We start from the raw sequence: 25138 nt of genomic DNA on the forward strand, positions 1-25138 counted from the left end.
ATGTGTCTTTACAACTCCTTTCCAGAATGAAATCTGTGTGGTATTTGGAAAAAATGGTTTCTGGATAGTATGTGTTATGCAATAAATAGCTAAATAATAAATACAAATAGCAGATAAATTTCATTTTGCAAAGGAGTTGTAAAGACACATATGCCATGTAATACTAAAAGGAGCCATAATTACCTAAGGTGCAAGTGCAAAAAAAGGTGCAATCAAGGAACATGCCTAGGCCATCAAAAACCTAAAACAGGATCATAGGACCACCAACGCGCGTTTCGCTACGGGTTGCACGCTTCTTCAGGGAGGGAGATCCTTATCCTTTCTTCTCCACTCTTTTGTGATTGATTTTACAACACAATTTTAATCTGTGTCTGTTAGTGATTTTCCAATAAAGTTGTATTGTTTTTGCACAAAGTACTCTCTCTCATTCTTAAAATGTAATTTTGAGTAGTGCATACACCGGTCTAGCAATACCAAAGCTAGCCAGGTGATAAAATGTATGAGGATTTTGTTTCTAATATGAAAAATGACCTACAGCGATCCCGATCTATTGATGATTTATTTTTTTAGGTCATCAGCCTAGAAATGATCGGCCTCCCATTGTAAAACTCCAATCAACAGGATTGAAGGCATCTTAGGAGGTCCAATTTAAAAAATTCTCTCTATGTAAACTTTATTGTCTCCACAGTCTTTAGTCGCCTCGTGGACGGTCTACACCATCGTAGATTTTTTTTGTCTGGCTACCTCCATTTTCTGTGTGGATCGAGGGTGTACCTTAAAGGCGAAGTACATCAGTAGTCCATTACAGAACGCGCTAACGAGGCATCCGGCGCTTGATCATTAGTTATACCCTGATGCTTCTTGGCATAAATACCAATAAAACGGAATACTAATAATAATACATTTTCATTCCAAAGTTTTACAGATTCAAGACGAAATCTGGAAAGCATCGCCTTCACGATTTAAAGGGGGAAACGCCACCTTAATTCAGTAGCGGGTACCTGGCAGGCCCGCCATAGACGGTGTGCAGAAAGTTTCCAGACGTGGAAATTTCAGTAGTGCAGAAGGCACTCTATGGAATGCCAAGGGCTATAGGGGGTGTAGAGGTAGCACCGCACCTAGAATTGGTGCCTGGGGGAAGGGTGCAAAGACCCCTGTGCCGCCACGGATTCTATAACTGGCACGTGGCAGGTGTGTGGCCCTGCTACAAATAATACACTGAGGCTTAATTTACACCTCTAACTTCTGAAGCCCTCTAGCACGTTTCCCCTTTAATTTTTCAGTGCGAAATGAAAGCAATGTTCTAAGTTCTACACACTTTTTTTGTTTTTTTCGCATACATACAACCAATCCATACATAATAAATGTGATCGGTATCATAGCGTTTTGGGAGGAAAAAACAATAGTGCCCACAAGTACATGTAGGATACTTTGTATCAAGTAGAACTCTTCATGGCTTTCTTCTCTGTGAAATTACATAATTTCACTTGGCACCGACCACAAAATTAACCAGAAGTGGTTTTGCATCTAGTGACATTGTATCTCTGCCATAGAGCTTCTTATAGCAAAATTATTTGTTTCCCTTTAAGCCCCTGAATTTACAAAAATAGTAAAAAAAAGGAAACAAATCAAAACAAAATTCAAGAAATTGAAGAAAATACTTCCAGTTACAGAATAAAATAATATTCACAAACACAGGCGGTCACGTCCTTAGAATTCTATAAGAGTCACTGCAACGTTTTCGCCTTTGTATCCTCCTATGTCATTATATTCCTGTGTTTCCCCTGCTGACGAGGTATCAATGTTCACATTACTGCAGCAGGAGATAAGCAGGGGTGGGGCTTCACAAGCTCAGGGGTGTGGCTGCTTAACACCAGAGCTCAGGAAATGTATATTTATGGCAACAAGACATCAAGAAATGTATATCCAGTTGTCTGTATCAAGATACAATCCCTTTAAGATATACATATATCAAATAAACAATGTTACTTATCGAGCACTGTGCAATAGGGCACTGAGATTAGGAGCAAGAGCAGGTACTCGCTTCTGATCTTTTTTCCGTTTACTGATATTTGTGGATGCACCTAGCTTAACGCTCCAAAAAAGACCCTATTCTGCTGCCATAGGAAGACTGCGGGCAGATTAAGCAAAGAAGCCATATTAATGTACCCAGAGGATTTTGGTCCGAGTCAAGCAAACCAGAAATGACTGATTTGCATTAATTCATGGGAATTTTTTTAGCTCTTAAATCATTTATGATATTCTCGCAGCATCCCCCGAGATCCATATAATTTAGCACCTCAAACACGGCATTCATCGAGGCCTGTTTGCCCTTTTGATACCTCCATTGATCAAGTAACTTATAGCTGCGCTCTTTACAGTCATTAGGATTGTCCTTTACTATTTGATCTATTGTAGTTCTATGGAGGTGCAGCTTTCGGATGAGCTGAAGCATGCGGTCCGGCTGAACGTTTTCAATAACACTATAGAAAAAGTCCACCCACTCTGGAAAAAAAAGAAGAAAGTAATCAGTGAAATAAAAAAAAATGTCCATATATATTTTAAAGACGACCAACCACTAGGATTTTCCTATATAAACTAAAGCCAGTGCTATACTGGCACTATCATGCTGATTCTATACATACCTTTAGTTGTGAGATCGGATATATAGTTTCTGAAATACAGGCAAGTAAAGTTTGTGAAATGCACTGTTATTTGATGATAGGTGCAATGGAATATCTAATAGGTGGGTTGGGTCTTGCTATCTATTCCCGCCCATGTCTGCTGCCTGTCCTTCCTCCCCGTCTTTTCTCCCTCCTGTCTTTCCTCCAGCCTGTCCATCCTCCACCCTGACCTTCCTCCCCCCTGTCCTTCCTCCCCCCTGTCCTTCCTCCCTCCTGTCCTTCCTCCCTCCTGTCCTTCCTCCCTCCTGTCCTTCCTCCCCCCTGTCCTTCCTCCCCCCTGTCCTTCCTTCCCATCCTTCCTCCCCCTGTCCTTCCTCCCTCCTGGCCTTCCTCCCCTAAACAGTGCATTTCACAAACTTTACTTGCCTATATATCAGAATCTATACATCCGATCTCACAACTAAAGGTATGTATAGAATCAGCATGATAGCACCAGTATAGCACTGGCTTTAGTTTATATAGGAAAATCCTGGTGGTTGGTTCCGTTTAAATTACACACAAATAAACACCAATAATTACCTTTTTGGTTTCCAGTTTTTTGTAAATATAGATGTACAGTAGCTTAAAACACAACTCCACCCAATATCAAATTCTAAAATATGTTTAAAGGGTTCATCCATTAGCTAAAATATTTTAAAGTTTCTACATATATGATGAATTTGTCGGGAGCGCTTGCCTGACCCTTGTCTCATCCGACCACTATTTAAAAAGATGGCGGAGCTGGGCAGACTGGTGCAATACCGGCTAAAGTTGCAATTTTTTTGCACAACTTTGAGTTGCTAAAATTTTTTGCAACGTCTCAAGGAGTCTGGCGAAAACTCCCTAATAAATTGGGCCCTTAAAGGGTTAATCCCGCCAGGCTCACTTATGCATCTATCCCTTTTTTAGGATGGAACAGGAGCTTGATAACTGCCAATTATGCAGGCGTCCTGACAGGTATTAGTAGACTTCATAATAACCACCTTAAAGCAAATCTGTCGCCAATCGGAAAGACCTGATTCTAGCGATATGTTGTTTTTTAGGCTGCTTGCTGTAGTTTTGATCACTGTTTTAACAGCAGGATATTATCTTTAGAGGATTTGTAAACCTTCTCACATGTAGTCCTCCATATTCATGAGTTCAGTAGAATGCCGCCTTCACCACTGTACACTGTGCATAGACAGAAAGTTGCTAATCAAAGAAATCTGCCAATAAGTGATGTGGGCGGGGTTATACAGAGACCAGCAGTAGTTAAAACAGGGATTTTATTAAAACCGTAGCAAGCAGACCAGTAAGTGACACATCACTGTAATCAGGGTCTCTGCCCCTACCTCATGCTACTCTCAAATGAGGTAGCAAAAAGCTTCACTCTAAGATGGCTTATCAGTAAGAAAGATTAAAAGAACATCAATGCACAAGTTATTTCATACTTACGGTCATCACATGGTTGTGGTTTGCGACATTCTTCACAAAGCTGAAAAGTACAAACAAAAAATCCATGTCATTGCTGATAGTATGTCAATCTTTTAAGGATGCAGCTTTTCTTCATTTTTTTCATTACCACCTAACAGTGTTGGGGGAGGGTTTATTTTTTGAAGGACTTTGATAACTTATTTTACATTATTAGTAGGCGAGGTGACTAAAGTACAGCAATTACGGCATTTAGTTAGTTGTTTTTCATATACGCATCTACACAAGTTGTTCACTGGGGAAGTTTTCTTTTGCCTCTCTATAATGTTGTTCAATCAAAAGAAGGCAGCGTCATAGAGGGGGGAAGCCAATGCCCACAGAGACAGGTCAAAATAGGCAGGCTCAGCGTGATAACGTCAGGCAAATCATATCTCGTGCGAACACACTGAACCTGACTATTTTGCCCTTCTCTTTGGGCATTTGCTTTTTTCCCCCCTCTAGGAAGCTGCCTTCTTATGATTGGACAACATCATAGAGGAGCAAAAGTACACCCCCCCGAAAAGAATTTTTATTACCACCCAGATAGTTGAAGGAGAAATTTGTATATTGAAGATACTTTTATGAGGAGCACCATATCTCCACGACGAATTGGCAAATAAAGAAAAAGGTAAAGAGCATTAGAATCAGCACTTTATGGTGGCCAAATAGACAATTAAAAAATAAAGAAAACTTGTAAAAGATGATTTTTCATTTTTTGAGACTTGAATTTGTGATTCATACATTTCATCACTGGTAAAATATGGACTAATACTTCTGTTTTGACGAATTTTGTCCTTGCATTGTTTTCTTATTAAACCCAGAATGTGATTGAATAGTAAGGGTATGTGCCCAGGATGTCTTTGTCTATCTGTCTCTTTCCCTGTCTGTCTATTTCCGTCTGTCTCTTTCTCTGTCTCTTTCCCTGACTCTGTCTGTCTGTTTCTTTCCCTGTCTGTCTCTTTCCCTGTCTCTCTGTCTATCTCTTTCCCTGACTGCATTGTGACACACCAACATTCCACTTAAGGGCGTGGCTGCGCATTCTTTTGAAGTTCTGGCTGCAATGTGGCTCCCAGCTCCATTGACTTTAATGGAGGCAGTTTTTTTGGTGAATAACTGTAAAGCGTTGGGTTAAAATTTCCCCTCAAAACATAGTCTATGACGTTCTTTGAGTCAAATGGAGTGTCTGTGGCAAAATTTCGTGATTGTACATGCAACGGTGCGAATTCCATTAGTGGACATACATACACACATACATACATGATTAAGACCTAGCGTCGAAACGCGTAGTTCTCACTGTCCCCTGTATCATAAGCTGTATGTTGGATTTTCAGAGAATTTAAATAAAGTGGAGTTTTATCGATTGGACCGCGCTGGATTTCCTTTTCTACATTTTACATACATACATACACACACACATACATACATATATACATACACTCAGCTTTTTATATTAGATGATGATTATATACTCACCGTTCCCACCTGTGGGCTTTCTTCATACTCTACGTCACCCGGCGGAGACTCGGTGACCTGGTTCTCCACAGGTTCCCTCTGCGCTCCGACTAAACAGGGCGCCGCCATCTGATGAGTCTGCTGTTCATTCCTCCAAGGTTCCTGGAGATGAAGAAAACACACAAGAAGTCAGGGCAATTGTCAGATACAGTCCGGGTGCCACAATATGTAATTTTTATGGCTATGTTGGTTTAAAAATAAGAATTCTGTCTATCCGACAGCGACTATGCTTAAACAAAAAGTCTGTGGTGACTGAGCAGAGTTACCAGCGGTTACTTTGCTGGTAAGGAGCAGTGATATGACTGTCAGGAGAACTTTAATTATCCCTCTTTACAACTATGTGCTTGAGAAATTATAGGATATGGCTTCTGGAAAAGGCACATGACACAACAATTCCAAGTAATTCTACACAGGAAACATACAGCAGGCACCAGCGGTTGGTGTTCCGGGGGAAGTTCCTCTTCTTTGGGATCTTTTTCTTCAATATGGACGGAGTCTAATGAAGAGTTTCCACTGTTCTGAGTAATTCCAAGGAGAGAGTTCTGCATTAAAGTAAATGGAGGATGCAAAATGACAAAACAGTAATTGGCGTGTCACATAATGCTTCAAGCGTGCAACACCGTTCAACTTCAAACACAGCACCCATAACAGTATGTGCACACTATTATTGGCCAAAAGAATGGTCAGATCAGTTTTTTTAATTGGTTCACAACTTTGGTTGATGATTATGGCTTATAACCAATGAAAACCCAAAAGTCATTATCTTAGAAAATTAGAATATTATATAAGAACAACTGAAAAAATATTTTAAACTCAGAAATGTTGGCACCTACTGAAAAGTCTGTACAGTAAATAAATCAATACTTATTTGAGGCTCCTTTTGCATGAATTACTGCATCAATGCGGCAATGTGGCATGGAGGTGATCAGCCTGTGGCACTGCTGAGGTGTTATGGAAGCCCAGGTTACTGTGATAGCCGCCTTCAGCTCGTCTGCATTGTTGGCTCTGGTGTCTCATAGATTCTCTATGAGGTTTAGGTCAGGAGAGTTTGCTGGCCAATCAAGCACAGTGATACTGTGGTTAGTAAACCAGGGATTGGTACTTTTGGCAGTGTGGACAGGGGCCAAGTCCTGCTGGAAAATGACACTTCCATCTCCAAAAAGCTTGTCGGCAGAGGGAAGCATGAAGTGCTGTAACATTTCCTGGTAGACGGCTGCGCTGACTTTGGTCTTGATATAACACAGTGGAGCTACACCAGCAGATGACATGGCTCCCCAAACCATCACTGATTGTGGAGACTTCACACTAGACCTCAGCAGCTTGGATTGTGGCCTCCACTCTTCCTCCAGACTCTGGGACCGCGATTTCCAAATGAAATGCAAAGTTTACTTTCATCTGAAAACACCACCTTGGACACTGAGAAAAGTCCGGTTCCTTTTCTCCTTGGCCCAGGTAAGACGCTTCTGGCGTTGTCTATTGGTCATGCGTGGCTTGACACAAGGAATGCGACACTTGTAGCCCATGTCCTGGATACGTCTGTGTGTGGTGGCTCTTGAAGCACTGACTCCAGCAGCGTCCACTCTTTGTAAATCTCCCACAAATTTTAGAATGGCCTTTTCTTAACAATCCTATCCAGGCTGCGGTTATCCCGGTTGCTTGTGCACCTTTTTCTACCACACTTTTTCCTTCCACTCAACTTACCATTAATATGCTTGGATACAGCATTCAGTGAACAGCCGGCTTCTTTAGCAATGACCTTTTGTGGCTTATTCTCCTTGTGGAGTGTGTCAATAACTGGCTTCTGGACATCTGTCAAGTCAGCAATCTTCCCCATGATTGTGTAGCCTACTGAACCAGACTAAGGGGCCATCATTTTAAATGCTTAGGAAGCCTTTCCAGGTGTTTTGTGGTAATTATTCTAATTTTCTGAGATAATCACTTTTGGGTTTTCATTGGCTGTAATCCATAATCAACTACAGTAACAGAAATAAACCTTTGAAGTAGATCCCTCTGTGTGTAATGACTCTATATAATATAAAATAAACATGTGAAATAGATCCCTCTGTGTATAATGACTCTATATAATATATAGGAATAGATCCCTTTGTGTGTAATGACTCTATATAATATATAGGAATAGATCCCTCTGTGTGTAATGACTATATAATATATAGGAATAGATCCCTCTGTGTGTAATGACTATATAATATATAGGAATAGATCCCTCTGTGTGTAATGACTCTATATAATATATAGGAATAGATCCCTCTGTGTGTAATAACTCTATATAATATATAGGAATAGATCCCTCTGTGTGTAATGACTATAATATATAGGAATAGATCCCTCTGTGTGTAATGACTCTATATAATATATAGGAATAGATCCCTCTGTGTGTAATGACTCTATATAATATATAGGAATAGATCCCTTTGTGTGTAATGACTCTATATAATATACAGGAATAGATCCCTCTGTGTGTAATGACTATATAATATATAGGAATAGATCCCTCTGTGTGTAATGACTCTATATAATATATAGGAATAGATCCCTCTGTGTGTAATGACTCTATATAATACATCAGAATAAATCCCTCTGTGTGTAATGACTCTATATAATATATAGGAATAGATCCCTCTGTGTGTAATGACTATATAATATATAGGAATAGATCCCTCTGTGTGTAATGACTATATAATATATAGGAATAGATCCCTCTGTGTGTAATGACTCTATATAATATATAGGAATAGATCCCTCTGTGTGTAATGACTCTATATAATATATAGGAATAGATCCCTCTGTGTGTAATGACTCTATATAATATATAGGAATAGATCCCTCTGTGTGTAATGACTCTATATAATATATAGGAATTGATCCCTCTGTGTGTAATGACTCTATATAATACTGTATATGCGTTTCCCTTTTTGTATGGAGTTACTGAAATAAATTAACTTTTCGAGGATGTTTAAATTTATTGAGATGAACTTGTATATATTCCATTTTTGGGGGCATTTTGTACTGCTGTTGCAGGTGGGTCCCATGCACTTGAAAAAGACGCCATGTGCATATATATATCTTAAAGGGAACCTGTCACCAGGTTTTTGTCTTATAAGCTGCAGCCACCACCAGTAAGCTCTTATATACAGTGTTTGTCGGCAGAGGATCTTTTCATCGCTGTTCTCCTTCCCAGCTCCTTGTGGATGACACGTCCTACGTCATCCACACAGAGGCCTCCATTGCGCTCCTGCGCACGCAGACTTCTCTCTTCCCTGCTGAGGGCAGAGTGAAGTATTGTAGTGCTCATGCGCGGGTGTTCTTTGACCTTACCCCGCGCCGGCACATTATAGTACTTTGCTCTGCCCACAGTAGTGTGCGAGTGCACAGGAGCGGAATGGAGGCCTCTGTGTGAATAACATAGGACGCGTCATCCACCCAGAGCAGGGAAGCAGGATGGCAATATTAAGCAAAAAGGAGGCGCCGGACCGAGACCAGCAACGCCCATCGGACCCAACTAATGCTGTATATAAGGGCTTACTTGTGGTGGATGCAGCTTATCATACACAACTCTGATGACAGGTTCCCGTTAAGGCTATGTGTGCACGCTGAGTATTTGGTGCAGAAATTTTGTACACGAAATCTGTATCTTCTGCCAGAAAAACGCACCAAAATCGCTGTTCGTTTTTACTGCATTTTTGGTGCCTTTTCGCAATGTATTTTTCATACTGAAATCAATCGGTGGAAGGGCTGAAAAGTGTAGACAAAAATGCACCAAGAATTGACATGCTGCAGATTATTTTCTGCACCAAATCCGTAAGGAAAAAATAAGCAACATGCACATAAGACTTCAGGATTCGCATTGACCGCTGACTTAAGGATAGGCATACAGATTTTTGAGAAATCTGCATCCGAAAACGCGTTAAAAAAACACATAAAAAACGCAGTATGTGCACATGGCTTGTAGCGCCCCTGAACCTCTCAGGGCATTATTAGGTACTGCATCCTGACAAAGATGCAAGGCCTACCCCTAGGGAACTGGAAGACCAGTGCCGGTAACACCAAAACACATAACATCCCCAGTTTCCCATTCACAATTAGGGATGACTGACTAGTCCGGGAACCAATGGATAATCACCCAGAGGTGGAGCCAGTCCAGTCCATTAGACGGCAATCCGGAGGGAGGGGACAGACACTCAGACAAGAGAGTCCAGTAGTGACAGTTGAAGGGGACGGACGTGTCTCCAGACGGGGTCGTGTAGCAGTGACCTAGGTGGCGTAGGCGAGTGGTTGCCAGGGAGGGTACAGCCAGGTACCTTCACGGACCTCACTGACCCAAGAATCCGGGGGCACCAGCAGTAAAGATAGAGCCACGGACTGGAACAAAACACCGGCCCTATAGGGTTCACACTGCCTGCCGTACGGACGAGACACTGCTGACAGACAGTAAGTGACCCACAAACACTCCAAGCTACGTGGTCCCACCAACCAGTGAGAGGTGTCAGGGAAAGAGACTACCAGGTCACCACAGCGGCACTGGGACAAAAGGGACCAGCTGTCCTCAATGCCTCAACTCAACACCACCGTGGGTAAAAACAGAAGTTGCACTGCATCCCCATCGTGTGGTCTCCCTTATTTCTGCGCCGGATCCCACCATCCACTCCCTGGGGCCGGCCCTACCATCCAGGCTCTCACCACCATCAGCCCCAGTGGTAACAGACTGTGCAGCGGCGGTTCCATCACCATAACCGCAACCCGCAAATGGCGTCACAATGTAAACTCTTTCATCTCCCCTGTACATATTCATACCTCCCAACCGTCCCGGATACAGCGGGACAGTCCCTCTTCTGAGCCTTTGATCCCGGGTCCCGCCCGTGAGGCTGTTTGTCACGGCTCCACCCACCCACTGTAGCCCCGCCTCGCTGTTTCTCCCTTCTACTATTCATTACAGAGCCGAGCGCGCACCTACTCCTGTGACTGCTGCTGAGGTATGAATCACCCCCTGCAGCAGAGCGACCCCCCCCTGCAGCAGAGCGACCCCCCCTCCCCCAGAGCCGACCCCCCCCCAGTCCCGGAGCCTGCGTTTGTCTGCAGCTGTTCTCTGATTCCCCGTGTGCGGCTTCTCACTGCTGCAGACACGCGGGGAGTCAGGAAGCTGAGGAGACCGTGCAATCAGCACTTATCTCCTGCAGATAGCAGTGGCAATAACCTATGCAGAGTGACATCTGCAGGCTTCTATTACCGATCAGTGGTCTCCTGCCTGTGGAGCAGAGCTGCTGGGTCCTAGCTTCCCAACAGCTTCAGCTCTGCTTTATCCTGGCTCCCCTACCAGTTAAAGGGAACATGTCAGCAGAAATTTCACAATAAAAATAAAAGATTCCCCTCTGCAGCTCCTGGGCTGCTTCTAGAAAGGTTCCTGTTGTTATTGTGCCCCCTTTGAGACCTACAAAAATACTTTATGAAGTCTTACCTGTTTGTATGCAAATGTGTTTTTATGGTCACGGGGGCGGGCTGTCTGGCGTCCGTTATTCCCCCTCCTGCCGCTTTACGCAGTCCCCCATTGCTCATTTACATACACAAGGACGCCTTCCTCATGTAACTGTCCTCCCGAAGTTTTGCGCATGTGAACGCTTTTTCAGGTGATTGCGCAGGCACGAGATTATGGGCGGCGCTGTGATTGTCATCAACAGCGTTAACCAAGTACCCGCCCATAATCTCGTGCCCGCACTTTTCCCTCTGACTCCACCGTTATGCGCAAGTGCTGGCCATATGAACCATGTTACCTATTACTGCTTGCACGAGATTATGGGCAGGTACTTGGATGACGCTGCTGATGACAATCACAGCGCCGCCCATAATCTCGCGCCCATGATAATAGGTAACGTGGTTCATATGGCCAGTGCTTGCACATAACGGTGGAGGCAGAGTGAGAAGCGCGGGCACGAGATTATGGGCAGGTACTTGGATGACGCTGCTGATGACAATCACAGCGCCGCCCATAATCTCGCGCCTGCGCAATCACCTCAAAAGCGTTCACACTTTGCACAGTGCTTACTCCCGCGAGAGTGGCACTGGGCATGCACAAAACTTCAGGAGGACAGTTACATGAGGAAGGCGTCCTCATGTATGGAAATGAGCAATGGGGGACGGCGTACAACGGCAGGAGGGGGAATAACGGACGCCAGACAGCCCGCCCCCGTGACCATAAAAACAGATTTGCATACAAAAAGGTAAGACTTCATAAAGTATTATTTTAGGTCTCAAAGGGGGCACAATAGCAACAGGAACCTTTCCAGAATTCATCCCAGGAGCTGCAGAGGGGAATCTTTTATTTTTTTTGCTAAATTTCTGGTGACAGGTTCCCTTTAAAGGGAACCTATCAGGTGCAATCTGCACTCAGAGCCAGGAGCAGTTCTGGGTGTATATTGCTAATCCCTCCCTAACTGTCCCTGTATACACCAGCATAGATAAAGGCATCTATAGAAAAAGTATTTTTAAAGAGCTTATATCTTATGCTAATTAGCGCGGGGACTAGTCCCAAGGGCGTTACTTCACTTGGCTAGTCGGCTCATATAGCGTGTTAGTACTCACACAGGGGCGTAATAACATGCTAACATGCTATGCGAGCCGACTAGCCAAGTGAAGTAACGCCCTTGTGACTAGTCCCCGCGCTCATTAGCATAAGATATAAGATCTTTAAAAATATTTGTTCTTGATCTCTTTATCTATGCTAGTGTATACAGGGACGGTTAGGCAGGGATTAGCAATATGTGCCCAGAACTGCTCCTGGCTCTGAGTGCATATTGCACCTGACAGGTTCACTTTAAAGGGAACCTGTCACCAGATTTGGGGCCTATAAGCTGCGGCCACCACCAGCGGGATCTTATGTACACATTCTAACATGCTGCATACCTCCCAACCGTCCCGGATACAGCGGGACTTTCACGCTTTACGTTGTTTGTCCCGTTGCCACGGGCGGGACGGCCGGCTCCCGGGCTCCACTCACCCACTCTCTCTCCGCCTCCCTGCTTTTCCCTCCTACCATCCTAGTAGACGTGGCATAGAGAGGAGCGCTGCCTGTGCTGCTGCTGGTACAGTAAACTAATCTCCCCAGCGCTGATTTCCCTCCCTCCCCCCTCACCCCCTGCCGCCTGTCTGTGCGGGCGCCCCCCTGCCGCCTGTCTGTGCGGGCGCCCCCCTGCCGCCTGTCTGTGCGGGCGCCCCCCTGCCGCCTGTCTGTGCGGGCGCCCCCCTGCCGCCTGTCTGTGCGGGCGCCCCCCTGCCGCCTGTCTGTGCGGGCGCCCCCCTGCCGCCTGTCTGTGCGGGCGCCCCCCTGCCGCCTGTCTGTGCGGGCGCCCCCCCGCCGCCTGTCTGTGCGGGCGCCCCCCCCGCCGCCTGTCTGTGCGGGCGCCCCCCCCGCCGCCTGTCTGTGCGGGCGCCCCCCCGCCGCCTGTCTGTGCGGGCGCCCCCCTGCCGCCTGTCTGTGCGGGCGCCCCCCTGCCGCCTGTCTGTGCGGGCGCCCCCCTGCCGCCTGTCTGTGCGGGCCCCCCCCCTGCCGCCTGTCTGTGCGGGCGCCCCCCTGCCGCCTGTCTGTGCGGGCGGCCCGCCGCCTCATTGTGCGGGCGGCCGGCCGCCTCTCTCTGCGGGCGGCTGGCCGCCTCTCTGTGCGGGCGGCCCGCCGCCTGTCTGTGAAGGCGGCCGGCCGCCTGTCTGTGAAGGCGACCGGCCGCCTCACTGTGGCTGCCTGCGTGTCCGTGCTGGAGGCCCGCCGGCTGCCTGCGTGTCCGTGCTGGAGGCCCGCCGGCTGCCTGCGTGTCCGTGCTGGAGGCCCGCTGGCTGCCTGCGTGTCCGTGCTGGAGGCCCGCCGGCTGCCTGCGTGTTTGTGCTGAATGGGTGTGGATGGGGAGTGGATATGGGCGTGACTGTGAAATGGGTGTGGTTAGGGGGCGTGGCCTAAAAATTTGCCGCGGCGCGCTACGCGCGCCGCAAACTTTGTCCCTCTTTTCCTTCTTTAAAAGTTGGGAGGTATGTACATATTCCCCATTAAAAAGCAACTGGGTCCTGGAACCGGGCATGAGCCGTTACACAACCGTGACACAGCATCCTCGTACATATACGGCCCGGGACCAAGTACCCCGTAGCCCTGGGGAGTCACAGGCTTAACAATGAGTTTTTGAAGGTCTAGTTATCATTACACTATGATAGAAACCATGTGTACTACATTATTGCAAATTATATGGGTGTCAAAAAAATAATAGGAACAAAAAAGTAGAATCTACTGCCCGAGATGCCACCCACACTGATGACATTGTATTGATAGGTGCTGGCGAGGAAGTGAGCAGGATACTTGCTGCTTCTTGGCAGCCACCTGTCGACACATTGTACACCTCCAAAAGCAGAATGATAAGAAATATACAAATATACACCACTTACCTTAATGTTATCATTGGCCCTTCCTAAAAGGAAACAAATACAAATTGGTATTAGAACTTTACTCTCAATATAGTATTTATCTACAGAGGTACTGTAACAGCACTATACAAAACAGGATAGTTCAAGCCTCGGGATACCAATCTGGTGTCCTCCATATACATACAGCTAAAAATTACAGCGCTCCAGACGTATAAAAGTGGAAAAAAATATCGTCTTTGTTCACCTATGTACATGCAATATTTTGACTCTTCTTCAGGCTGTGAGCTCGTGCCTCAAGAAAGGTTCAAGGTTTGACAAATCGAACTGTTGCTTGTACATGGGTGCCTAAAGACCACAGAAGTTTACCTGTTGGAAAAAAGTGCTGCTGTCTATATACCGGTATCTATCCATCTCATTACCTATCTTAAGGAATTATGTCTGTAGAGAAAACATTCAGATTTCTGCTGAGGAGCATTACTTACTTTTGTAACAGATGTATCCCATAATGAAGAAGATGATGAGGACAAGAAAACCCACTGTGGGTAATGTTATAATTAGGCCTGTAAAATATAGAAAAAAAAGTCTTGGGTAAAATATTTACTATACAGGGAAATACTTAAAAATCAATACCCATAACGCACATAAGTTGGTTAAAGTGCACCAACCACCAGGATTTTCCTATATAACCTAAAGCAAGGGCTATGCTGGCGCTATCAGGATGATTTTATACATATCATTAGTTGTCAGATTGGATGTATAGTTTCTGAAATACAGGCAAGTAAAGATTATAAAATCAGCAGCTTGTTGAGTGACAGCAGCTGCCGGTCAGCTGATAGCTGGGGTGGGTATTCATAGTTATCCACTCTCAGAGTTACTTATGCTAATTCTATTATACAATCGTTTTAGTTTGTGACTAAAAGGACCTGTGCTGATGTCATACCCATGTGACCAGAAGGGGTGGGGCCTCAGGTAACAGAAAAATGTTGCTTCCTGGTATCAGCTATGTTGGCTGAGCACTAAAGGTATGCAGACAATCGGCCTGATAGCGCCAGTATAGCACAGGCTTTAGGTTATATACGAAAATCCTGCTGATTGGTTTCCTTTAAGACTGGTGTGTGCAACCTCATTCTTAATGACTCAGCCAGGTAGTTTATGCATTTGATCCTCTCTACTCACCTAAATGGGATCCTGCTTGGTCATCTGGTGGATCGGTTGGCTCTAAAATCAATAAAAATACATCCAAGAGTGAGCGGAAAAGAAAATGCCACCATTCTCCAAGCCCATAAGCTTTTTAGCTTTGCAAAACTCCCACATATTAATGCCTGGAATCATTCTCTTGTCTCTTACCTGCTTTGTGTCTAGGCACATCATTGAATGAATCATTTCGGTTTAGCACTAAAAAATGATAAAAACAATTACTTGCAGGATTGAAGGTAAAAAGTAAACCTAGGAGTACTAATGTAAAAGAAATAGGATTCCAAGTTGGAGTTACTAATGAGAGATACTTAGGCGTTCTAGTGTGGGGATAGTGATAAAACCCATTGGGGAAATAGGTGACATCTTTTTTCTATGCTGTTTAGTTTTTACTACAGATCTATGCCCACTTTTTTCAATAAAATACTGCTACTGTGATGCTAGTCACTACTTACGGACAGTATGGATGGAAATTAGTCAGACAAGCCGGGGTAAGGAAACAGGAGGACACGACAGGACACAGGGAGTAAGCAGAAACGCAGTCAAGTCGCAAGCCGAGGGTCAGAATTCCAGGAGAGTACGTATTAGATTCAGGGAGCAGACAGAGACGTGGTCAGGAAATAGGCCAGGGTCACAAGCCAGGAGGTAACGACAAGAACAGGGAGAGAGCATAGAGGAGAGAATCAACGGTCCGAGGTCAAGAAACTTAGATGAGAACAAGAGCACAAACACCAGCCAAGAGCACAACTGCAGAACCAGAGAGTACGACTGGCGAGGTTCTGGGAGAGCATGCTCAGTAATGAAACAGAGCAATTACCAGGAAGGAGGAACACCCGAGTAATCAGCACCTCCCAGAATCTGCATGGAGTCCTGTGCTGTCAATCAACCTGCCAGCTAGTGCTCAGAGAAATACAGCAGAACATCTCCAATATGTAAGATGCTCTGTACAAAGGAAACATGTCACTGCCAGCTCTGTAGTTCAGCGCAACCCGCAGGTGGTGTCACACAAATGACTTTAACCTCCCTTGTAAATACTCCCCATTAAAAAGCATCCAGGGCATGGGACTGGGCAACGTCCACCAAAGTGATATCCCTCAGTGCTGGTAGTAATGGCAGCTGTGGTGGTAGGCCCTCCGCAGGTAGGGCTGAGCCTGGCAGATGTATGATGGAGTAATAAGGGAGGCCACACCATGGTTGTAGTTAACAATCTCTACTCACTCTTGACCCTTGGACGGCTGGTTCAGGTCCCTGTATTTCCAGTGCCAGTTGATGACTCGGTTGCTCTGTCCCCGTCAGCCTCAGTGTGGTTGAGTCCCCGTAGCGTGAAGTGGTTTGGGGCCTGACTGTCCCTTATTGTGGCAGTCTCCTTGTCCATATGGCGGGCAGGGTGGACCCTGTAGGGCTGGTCTGTGTCCCAATCCCTGATCGTTGTTTTACTACCGATTCCCCCGGATCTGTGGGTCAGTGAGGTCCGTGATGGTCCCCTCACTGTGCAGGTATTTGCCAGGCCATATGAAACTATTGCCTTACCTAGGACCCTGTGCCTGTGTGTGATCTGGTCCCAGCAGTACTTGGGTGTACCTGCCCTGGCGACCTCTCTCCTGTGCCCCCGGGCCACCCTTACATGACCCAGCTCTAGGCACGTCTTACTACTTTCATTACTACTGCTGAACTGACTGCTGTCCCCTCTCACCAGGTTGTCTAGTCCTCTGCTCTGGCTCCGCCCTCTAGGTGGCCATCCCCTTGTATTTGACTAACCAATTATCCCTGGTGTGGAGTGGTAACTAGGATTTTGGTGTGTCTAGGTGTTGCTGGCACTGGTGTTCCAGGTCCCTGGGGGTAGGCCCTGCATCCCCGTAAGGATGCAGTTCCTAATAGTGCCCTGAGTGGCTCAGGGGCGCTACAATGTTAATATTTTTCTATACTAAACTATGTACAGTGGGGAAAATAAGTATTTCATACACTGTCTATTTTGCAAGTTTTGCCACCTACAAAGAATGGAGAGGTCTGTAGATTTTATCATAGGTACACTTCAAATCTGACAGAATAAAAAAAATCCAGAAAATCACATTTTAATTTTTAAATAATTAATTAGCATTTTATTGCATGAAATAAGTATTTAATCAACTACCAACCAGCAAGAATTCTGGCTCTTACAGACCTGTTATTTTTTTCTATATGAAGCCCTCCTTTTCTGAACTCATTACCTGTATTAATTCCAACTGTTTGAACTCCTTATCTGTATAAAAGACACCTGTCCACAAACTTAATCACACTCCAACCTCTCCACCATGGCCAATACCAAACAGCTGTCTAAGGACACCAGGTACAAAATTGTAGACCTGCACAAGCTGGGATAGGAAACAGGACAACAGGCAAGCAGCTTGGTTAGAAGGCAACAACTGTTAGCGCAATTAAAAAATGAAAAAGCACAAGATGACTGTCAGTCTTAAGGCCCCGTCACACGCTACGATATATCTAACGATATGTCGTCGGGGTCACGGAATTCGTGACACACATCCGGCATCGTTAGAGATGTCGTAGCTTGTGACACCTCCGAACGACTGTTAACGAGCAAAAATACTCACCTTATCGTTGCTCGTTGACACGTCGTTCATTTTCATATTTTCGTTCCTCCTTCTGCGCGCCGGTGCTTCGTCGTTCCCGAGGCAGCACACATCGCTACGTGTGACACCCTGCGAACGACGAACACAGCTTACCTGCGTCCCACCGGCAATGAGGAAGGAAGGAGGTGGGCGGGATATTTACGTCCCGCTCATCTTCGCCCCGCCGCTTCTATTGGGCGGCCGTTGTGTGACGTCGCTGTGACGCCGAACGTCCCTCCCCCTTCAGGAAGAGGATGTTCACCGCCAACAGCGATGTCGTGAGGGAGGTAAGTACGTCTGACGGGGGTTAACAACATTGTGCGCCATGGGCAACGCACAAACGACGGGGTCGGGTGCGATCGCTCATGCAATCGCAAGATACAGTCATATGAAAAAGTTTGGGCACCCCTATTAATGTTAACCTTTTTTCTTTATAACAATTTGGGTTTTTGCAGCAGCTATTTCAGTTTCATTTATCTAATAACTGATGGACTGAGTATTATTTCTGGATTGAAATGAGGTTTTTTGTACTAACAGAAAATGTGCAATCCGCATTTAAACAAAATTTGACCAGTGCAAAAGTATGGGCACCCTTATCAATTTCTTGATTTGAACACTCCGAACTACATTTTACTGACTTACTAAAGCACTAAATTGGTTTTGTAACCTCATTGAGCTTTGAACTTCATAGGCAGGTGTATCCAATCATGAGAAAAGGTATTTAAGATGGCCACTTGCAAGTAGTTCTCCTATTTGAATCTCCTATGAAGAGTGGCATCATGGGCTCCTCAAAACAACTCTCAAATGATCTGAAAACAAAGATTATTCAACATAGTTGTTCAGGGGAAGGTACAAAAAGTTGTCTCAGAGATTTAAACTGTCAGTTTCCACTGTGAGGAACATAGTAAGGAAATGGAAGAACACAGGTACAGTTCTTGTTAAGCCCAGAAGTGGCAGGCCAAGAAAAATATCAGAAAGGCAGAGAAGAAGAATGGTGAGAACAGTCAAGGACAATCCACAGACCACCTCCAAAGACCTGCAGCTTCATCTTGCTGCAGATGGTGTCAATGTGCATCGGTCAACAATACAGCGCACGTTGAACAAGGAGAAGCTGTATGGGAGAGTGATGCGAAAGAAGCCGTTTCTGCAAGCACGCCACAAACAGAGTCGCCTGAGGTATGCGAAAACACATTTGGACAAGCCAGTTATATTTTGGAAGAAGGTCCTGTGGACTGATGAAACAAAGATTGAGTTGTTTGGTCATACAAAAAGGCGTTATGCATGGAGGCAAAAAAACACGGCATTCCAAGAAAAGCACTTGCTACCCACAGTAAAATTTGGTGGAGGTTCCATAATGCTTTAAAGCTGTTTGGCCAATGCCAGCACCAGGAGTTGAGGGTCGCATGGATTCAACTCAGTATCAGCAGATTCTTGACAATAATGTGCAAGAATCAGTGATGAAGTTGAAGTTACGCAGGGGATAGATATTTCAGCAAGACAATGATCCAAAACACCGCTCCAAATCTACTCAGACATTCATGCAGAGGAGCAATTACAATGTTCTGGAATGGCCATCCCAGTCCCCAGACCTGAATATCATTGAACATCTGTGGGATGATGTGAAGCGTGCTGTCCATGCTCGGCGACCATCAAACTTACCTGAACTGGAATTGTTTTGTAAACAGGAATGGTCAAATATACCTTCATCCAGGATCCAGGAACTCATTAAAAGCTACAGGAAGCGACTAGAGGCTGTGATTTCTGCAAAAGGAGGATCTACAAAATATTAATGTCACTTTTATGTTGAGGTGCCCATACTTTTGCACCGGTCAAATTTTGTTTAAATGCGGATTTTGATTATATTTATTTTTTTATGCCATTTATTGTATGGGTTGATTAATTTTACATTTTTATAGATTGAAATCTTCTAGAAATGGCGATATTATATGATTCTTATTTGAGTTTTTTGTTGTTATTTTTGTTTTTAATTATTTGAAAAGGGGGGTATTCAAACTTTTCTTTTAAATAATTTTTAAGACTTTTCACTTATTTTTGTTGTGCTTCTAGGAGACATGAAAACAATTATTTATTTTCTTGTACTATATACTAGCAGACTTCAGTTTGGCAATATATAGTAAGAATCGTGGACCTTCAGTAGTAGTACCAGGGCAAGCCATCGACACTGCTTGATCACGTTGCAGGGGGGGTCATTGGGTGCTGGAATGGAAACCCCCACCAGTTAAATGTTACTGGTGATTAAGATTGACAGCAGCGTTTAAAGGCCGCTTTACACGCTACGATATCGCTAAAGTGATGTCGTTGGGGTCACAGAATTTGTGACGCACATCCGGCCGCGTTAGCGATGTCGTTGCGTGTGACACCCATGAGCGGTTTTGAATCGTCGCAAAAACGTTCAAAATCACTAATCGGTGACATGCCCCCCTATTCCCAATTATCGTTGCAGCTGCAAGTACGATGCTGTTCGTCGTTCCTGCGGCAGCACACATCGCTATGTGTGACACCGCAGGAACGAGGAACATCACCTTACCTGCAGCCGCCAGCAATGAGGAAGGAAGGAGGTGGGCGGGATGTTACGTCCCGCTCATCTCCGCCCCTCCGCTTCTATTGGGCGGCCGCTTAGTGATGTCGCTGTGAAAGGAAAAAGAAAGGAGGCGGTTCGCCGGTCACAGCAACGCCACTAGGCAGGTAAGTAGTGTGACGGGTCCGCGCGATTTTGTGCGCCACGGGCAGCGATTTGCCCGTGACGCACAATCGATGGGAGAGGGTACGAACGCTAGCGAGATCGCAGCGTGTAAAGCGGCCTTTAGTGGACAAACAGCAGCAATCAGAGCTAGGTGTAAGTGGTGCTGTTAGAGGAAGGCATCTTTGTAGTTTCTTATTAAAATTTGTTCCCACATGAACCGTAATATAAAATAAAGGTTTATTTTTACCTCCGGGCCACTCAAATTATTCCATCACATAATAACACACCCTGTATTCACTTTTTCGATTCTTCTCCCAAGCCCTTCACAGTTTTACAAGGTAGCCATTCTGCTCAACTTTGATGTGGTCATAAACCAGCTTAAGGACTTCAGGAAAAGTGGCATGAGCGAGAGGAGGGTGGACCCACAGGACCTAGGCACCGATCTCTGGCCTGAAGGAGCGACCAGAGCAGCTACCAAGACTTAATTAGCCTCTCAGATGGAGAAGATAGACTTACGCAGATAGGTAGCCAACTGGCACAGCTCCAGGGGATCACAGTGCTTTGGCTGCTGGCGCCACAGGATGGAGAGCAGGAACAGGCATAGGTGAAGGTACAATGACCAAAAATAAAGGCAGGCGAGCACTGGCAGGTGCAGACTAAGTTCAGGAGTACACTGTGAGTAGGATGAACACTGGCAGGTGTAGGCAGGTTACTGGTTGGCTCAGCGGATGAAGTAGATGATGACAGGTGCAGGCGACCACAGCAGGGTCAGGCAGGCACAATAGGAGCACTGCGCAAGGGCAGGAGGAAGACACAGATTATTGCTTAATAAACGGACTAATGGTGCAGGGGACTTGACAACTAGCTACAGACAGGAATAGTGGCTAAGACATATTGTACAGGCACCTCCCAATGGGGAATGTGCCTAAAATACTCTGTACCTCACATGGGTGCGGAGGCTCCATGTGTGCAGATTGATGCAATGAACTTCAAGAAAATGGCCACGGAGTCCTATCTATGCACGCGCCACCTCTGCAGCCATTTTCTTGAAGTTCATCTCGTCAAGCGCGGGCGATTCAATGGAGCTGGCAGTCAGCTCAATGCACCCGCCGCCGAGACACCTCGTCCTGTGACCCCTCCACAGAGGGCCTGCCCGCAGATCAATGGTGCCCGCCGCGACACCCCTGAGCACGTCCTGTGATCCTGCCTCCCTTGACCTGGCTCCACCACCGTTGCCCTGGTAAGCCATATCCGGGGGATTCAATGGTGCCAGCCACTACATCACCGAGCCTGCAGTATCGCTGACCCTCCTGAGCCGCGACATCCCTTCCTTTGAGCCCGCAGCATTGCCTACCCGGCCTCCTGTGACCTTCCTGAGCAGTTCCACCACCGCCGCTCCCCCCTGGTGAGTATTAGGATTAAGACGCACTAGGATTAGAAGATGGACCCTCATTTTAAAATAAAAAATTATTTTTTCCTATTTTCCTCTTTTAAATTGTGGGGTGCGTCTTATAATCTGGGGTGTCTTATAAACCGAAAATAGGGTAACTACTTTTAAGTTGCAATATGTAATTTGGGTGATTTCCGCAATGACTTCCAATATGGCGACATCTATTTCAGAGTTTAAAAATTATTACTGACTAATGGGCTTTATTAGTCTGTAATTTTTATTTTTTATCCTTAGTACCAGTTCTTCATTTTTTGTGCCAAAAGCATATCTACATGTCAGATAGTTTTCTCTGCTGCGTTTGTTGACATCTAAGAGTCTAGTGGAAAAGCATTTATTTTAGACAATGTCTGAAAGTTGTTATTATTATTATTTTTTATTATTATTATTATTATTATTATTATAGTGCCATTAATTCCATGGCGCTTTACAAGTGAAAAGGGTATGCATAAAAAGAACTACAATAATCATGAACAATACAAGGCACAGACTTATATAAAAGGAGAGAGGACCCGGCCCTCGAGGGCTCACAGTCTACAGGAGGAGAGAGGACCCTGCCCCCGAGGGCTCACAGTCTACATGGGGAGAGAGGGCCCTGCCCGCGAGGGCTCACAGTCTACAGGAGGAGAGAGGACCCGGCCCCTGAGGGCTCACAGTCTACAGGAGGAGAGAGGACCCTGCCCCCGAGGGCTCACAGTCTACATGGGGAGAGAGGACCCTGCCCGCGAGGGCTCACAGTCTACAGGAGGAGAGAGGACCCGGCCCCTGAGGGCTCACAGTCTACAGGAGGAGAGAGGACCCGGCCCCCAAGGGCTCACAGTCTACAGGAGGAGAGAGGACCCGGCCCCCGAGGGCTCACAGTCTAGAGGAGGAGAGAGGACCTGGCCCCCGAGGGCTCACAGTCTACACGGGGAGAGAGGACCCTGCTCGCGAGGCCTCAAAGTCTACAGGAGGAGAGAGTGTGCCACGCCTGAGGCTTTCGTCGCCACAGAGGTGCTGCACCTCATCCACCTGTATCCCATCCCAGGGTAAGGAAGGGGTCATACACCAGTTCACACGACACACGCACACAGACAGACTCATCACAACACTCCACTAAACCGTGGTTAGGGCCTAGTGCAGCTGGACTTGTATAGTGGCTAGCACTGTCCCCAAAGCCAGTCTGGGGGTGCAGCTTAGTGGGTAAGGTGTCTGAGGTGAGTGGGCGTGAAGTGAGTTGATAGTTGACAGTGACAGTGAGAGGCTAACGCTCAAGAAGGGTGGTGAGGAGGCCACCGGAGCGTAGAGACCCGAAGGTCCTGCTCGACCCGGGTGACACAGAAGAAGGGATCCTAAAGACACGGGAGTGCAGGAGGCACCTGTGGGCTTGCTCCACAGAACTTCGGGTGGAAGGATCTGGCTGCAAAATGGGGACCCGGTCCCTAGACTAAAAGAAAACTAACATACTCTTTAGTAACACCTGGGGCCTGGGTGGCTACAAGCATCCAGGGCTGAAAATCAGCACAGGAATCCGCTAGAAGGGGGCCACAGAGGATCAGGGGGCCAAGCAGGCAGAAAACCCGTTGAAGGTCCACGGCCCCTGGCTCAGGGCACTGTGTGCAGAGACGCGGGACAGGAGGGCGAGAGTCAGCGCAGTAGAGACGACCAGGAAAGGCACATCTGAGGGGTGCACCGGTATTGACCTTTGAGCTGCCCGGGATCGGCGGGAGCCCATCACGGTGGATCCCAGCATACCGCGGGTGATTGGCGGCTTACTGTACACCTGTGTAACTGGTACCGTGAGTAAAGACTTTGACTGCAACCCCCCAGGGTCGTCTACGTCTTCCCGCTCCCTCTCATGATCCCCGGGCCTCAAGCTCTACCTGTGGGGAGCAATATCACCTCAGCTGCGCCATCATCATCTGACTCGGGGAATACACAGCACAGCGGCGGCCCACATAGCCGCAGTACCACAGGTGCCGTCACAAACATTTACTTTTAACTACAACTCCCATCATCATAATCATCATCCCTTTATTATTGAAAGACATCGCCAGGGTCACGGAACCGGGCTGTGCCGCCGCGACATTACCAGACTAGTCCAGCCCGGTAACCAGTACCCCCCAGTCCTGGAGCTGGGCGTGTCAAATTGACCCTGCCCCCGACGGCTCACAGTCTACAGGAAGAGAGAGAACCCTGCCTGCGAGGGCTCTCAGTCTACAGGAGAAGAGAGGACCCTGCCCCCAAGGGCTCCCAGTCTACAGGAGGAGAGAGGACCCTGCCTGTGAGGGCTCACAGTCTACAGAAGAAGAGAGGACCCTGCCCCCGAGGCCTCACAGTCTACAGGAGAAGAGAAGACCCTGCCCCCGAGGGCTCACAGTCTACAGGAGGGTAGAGGACCCTGCCCACGAGGGCTCACAGTCTACAGGAGGCGAGAGGACCTTGTCCGCGAGGACTCTCAGTCTACATGGGGAGAGAGGACCCTGCCCCCGAGGGCTCACAGTCTACAGGAGGGTAGAGGACCCTGCCCACGAGGGCTCACAGTCTACAGGAGGCGAGAGGACCTTGTCCGCGAGGACTCTCAGTCTACATGGGGAGAGAGGACCCTGCCCCCGAGGGCTCACAGTCTACAAGTTAAACTCAACTAACTGCTTTGTACGTGAAAGACAGAAAGAAATGTTCTGAAAGAATGTGACAATTTATTTTGCCCATTCAGTACTTTGCCCCCAAGGGAAATTATTTAGAGGCCGTGATAAAGGAATGCACTACATTAAATGGAGAAAAGTATTGAGACGCACCTCTTAATTCTTGAATTCTCATTTCTCTTTCAGTCCCATAGCGCCTGGTGTAATCGGCCCCAAAGCGCCCCCAATGTATAACATCTGTCCCCATAGTCCCCTAGTGTATAACATCTAGCCCCCCAACTGTATAACATATGGCCCCATAGCGCCCTGGTGTATAACATCCAGCCGCATAGCTATCCCAATGTATAACATTCAGCCCCATAGCCGCCTATAACATCTAGCCCCCTCACTGTATAACATCTGGCCCCATTGCCCCTGGTGTATAACATCCGGCGCCATAGTCATCCCAGTGTATAACATCTGGCCCAATTGCCCCTGGTGTATAACATCCGGCCCCATAGCCCACCTAGTGTATAACATCCGGC

At 46.5% G+C, this 25138-nt stretch overlaps 1 protein-coding gene across 1 annotated transcript; it reads right to left on the bottom strand.

Annotated features, from left to right (window-relative positions):
* Positions 1-2218: 2218 nt before the first annotated feature.
* LOC142254305 (uncharacterized) lies at positions 2219-24861 on the bottom strand. The gene is made up of 9 exons (XM_075325353.1): positions 24768-24861; positions 15387-15434; positions 15216-15257; positions 14518-14599; positions 14061-14079; positions 6047-6166; positions 5586-5726; positions 4098-4137; positions 2219-2505 (listed from the first exon to the last, which is right to left on the bottom strand). Exons 1-9 carry the CDS (start codon positions 24859-24861, stop codon positions 2219-2221), a joined length of 873 nt encoding a protein of 290 aa, XP_075181468.1.
* Positions 24862-25138: the final 277 nt, after the last annotated feature.

Source organism: Anomaloglossus baeobatrachus, chromosome 10, assembly GCF_048569485.1.
Source record: "Anomaloglossus baeobatrachus isolate aAnoBae1 chromosome 10, aAnoBae1.hap1, whole genome shotgun sequence".
NCBI lineage: Eukaryota > Metazoa > Chordata > Amphibia > Anura > Aromobatidae > Anomaloglossus > Anomaloglossus baeobatrachus.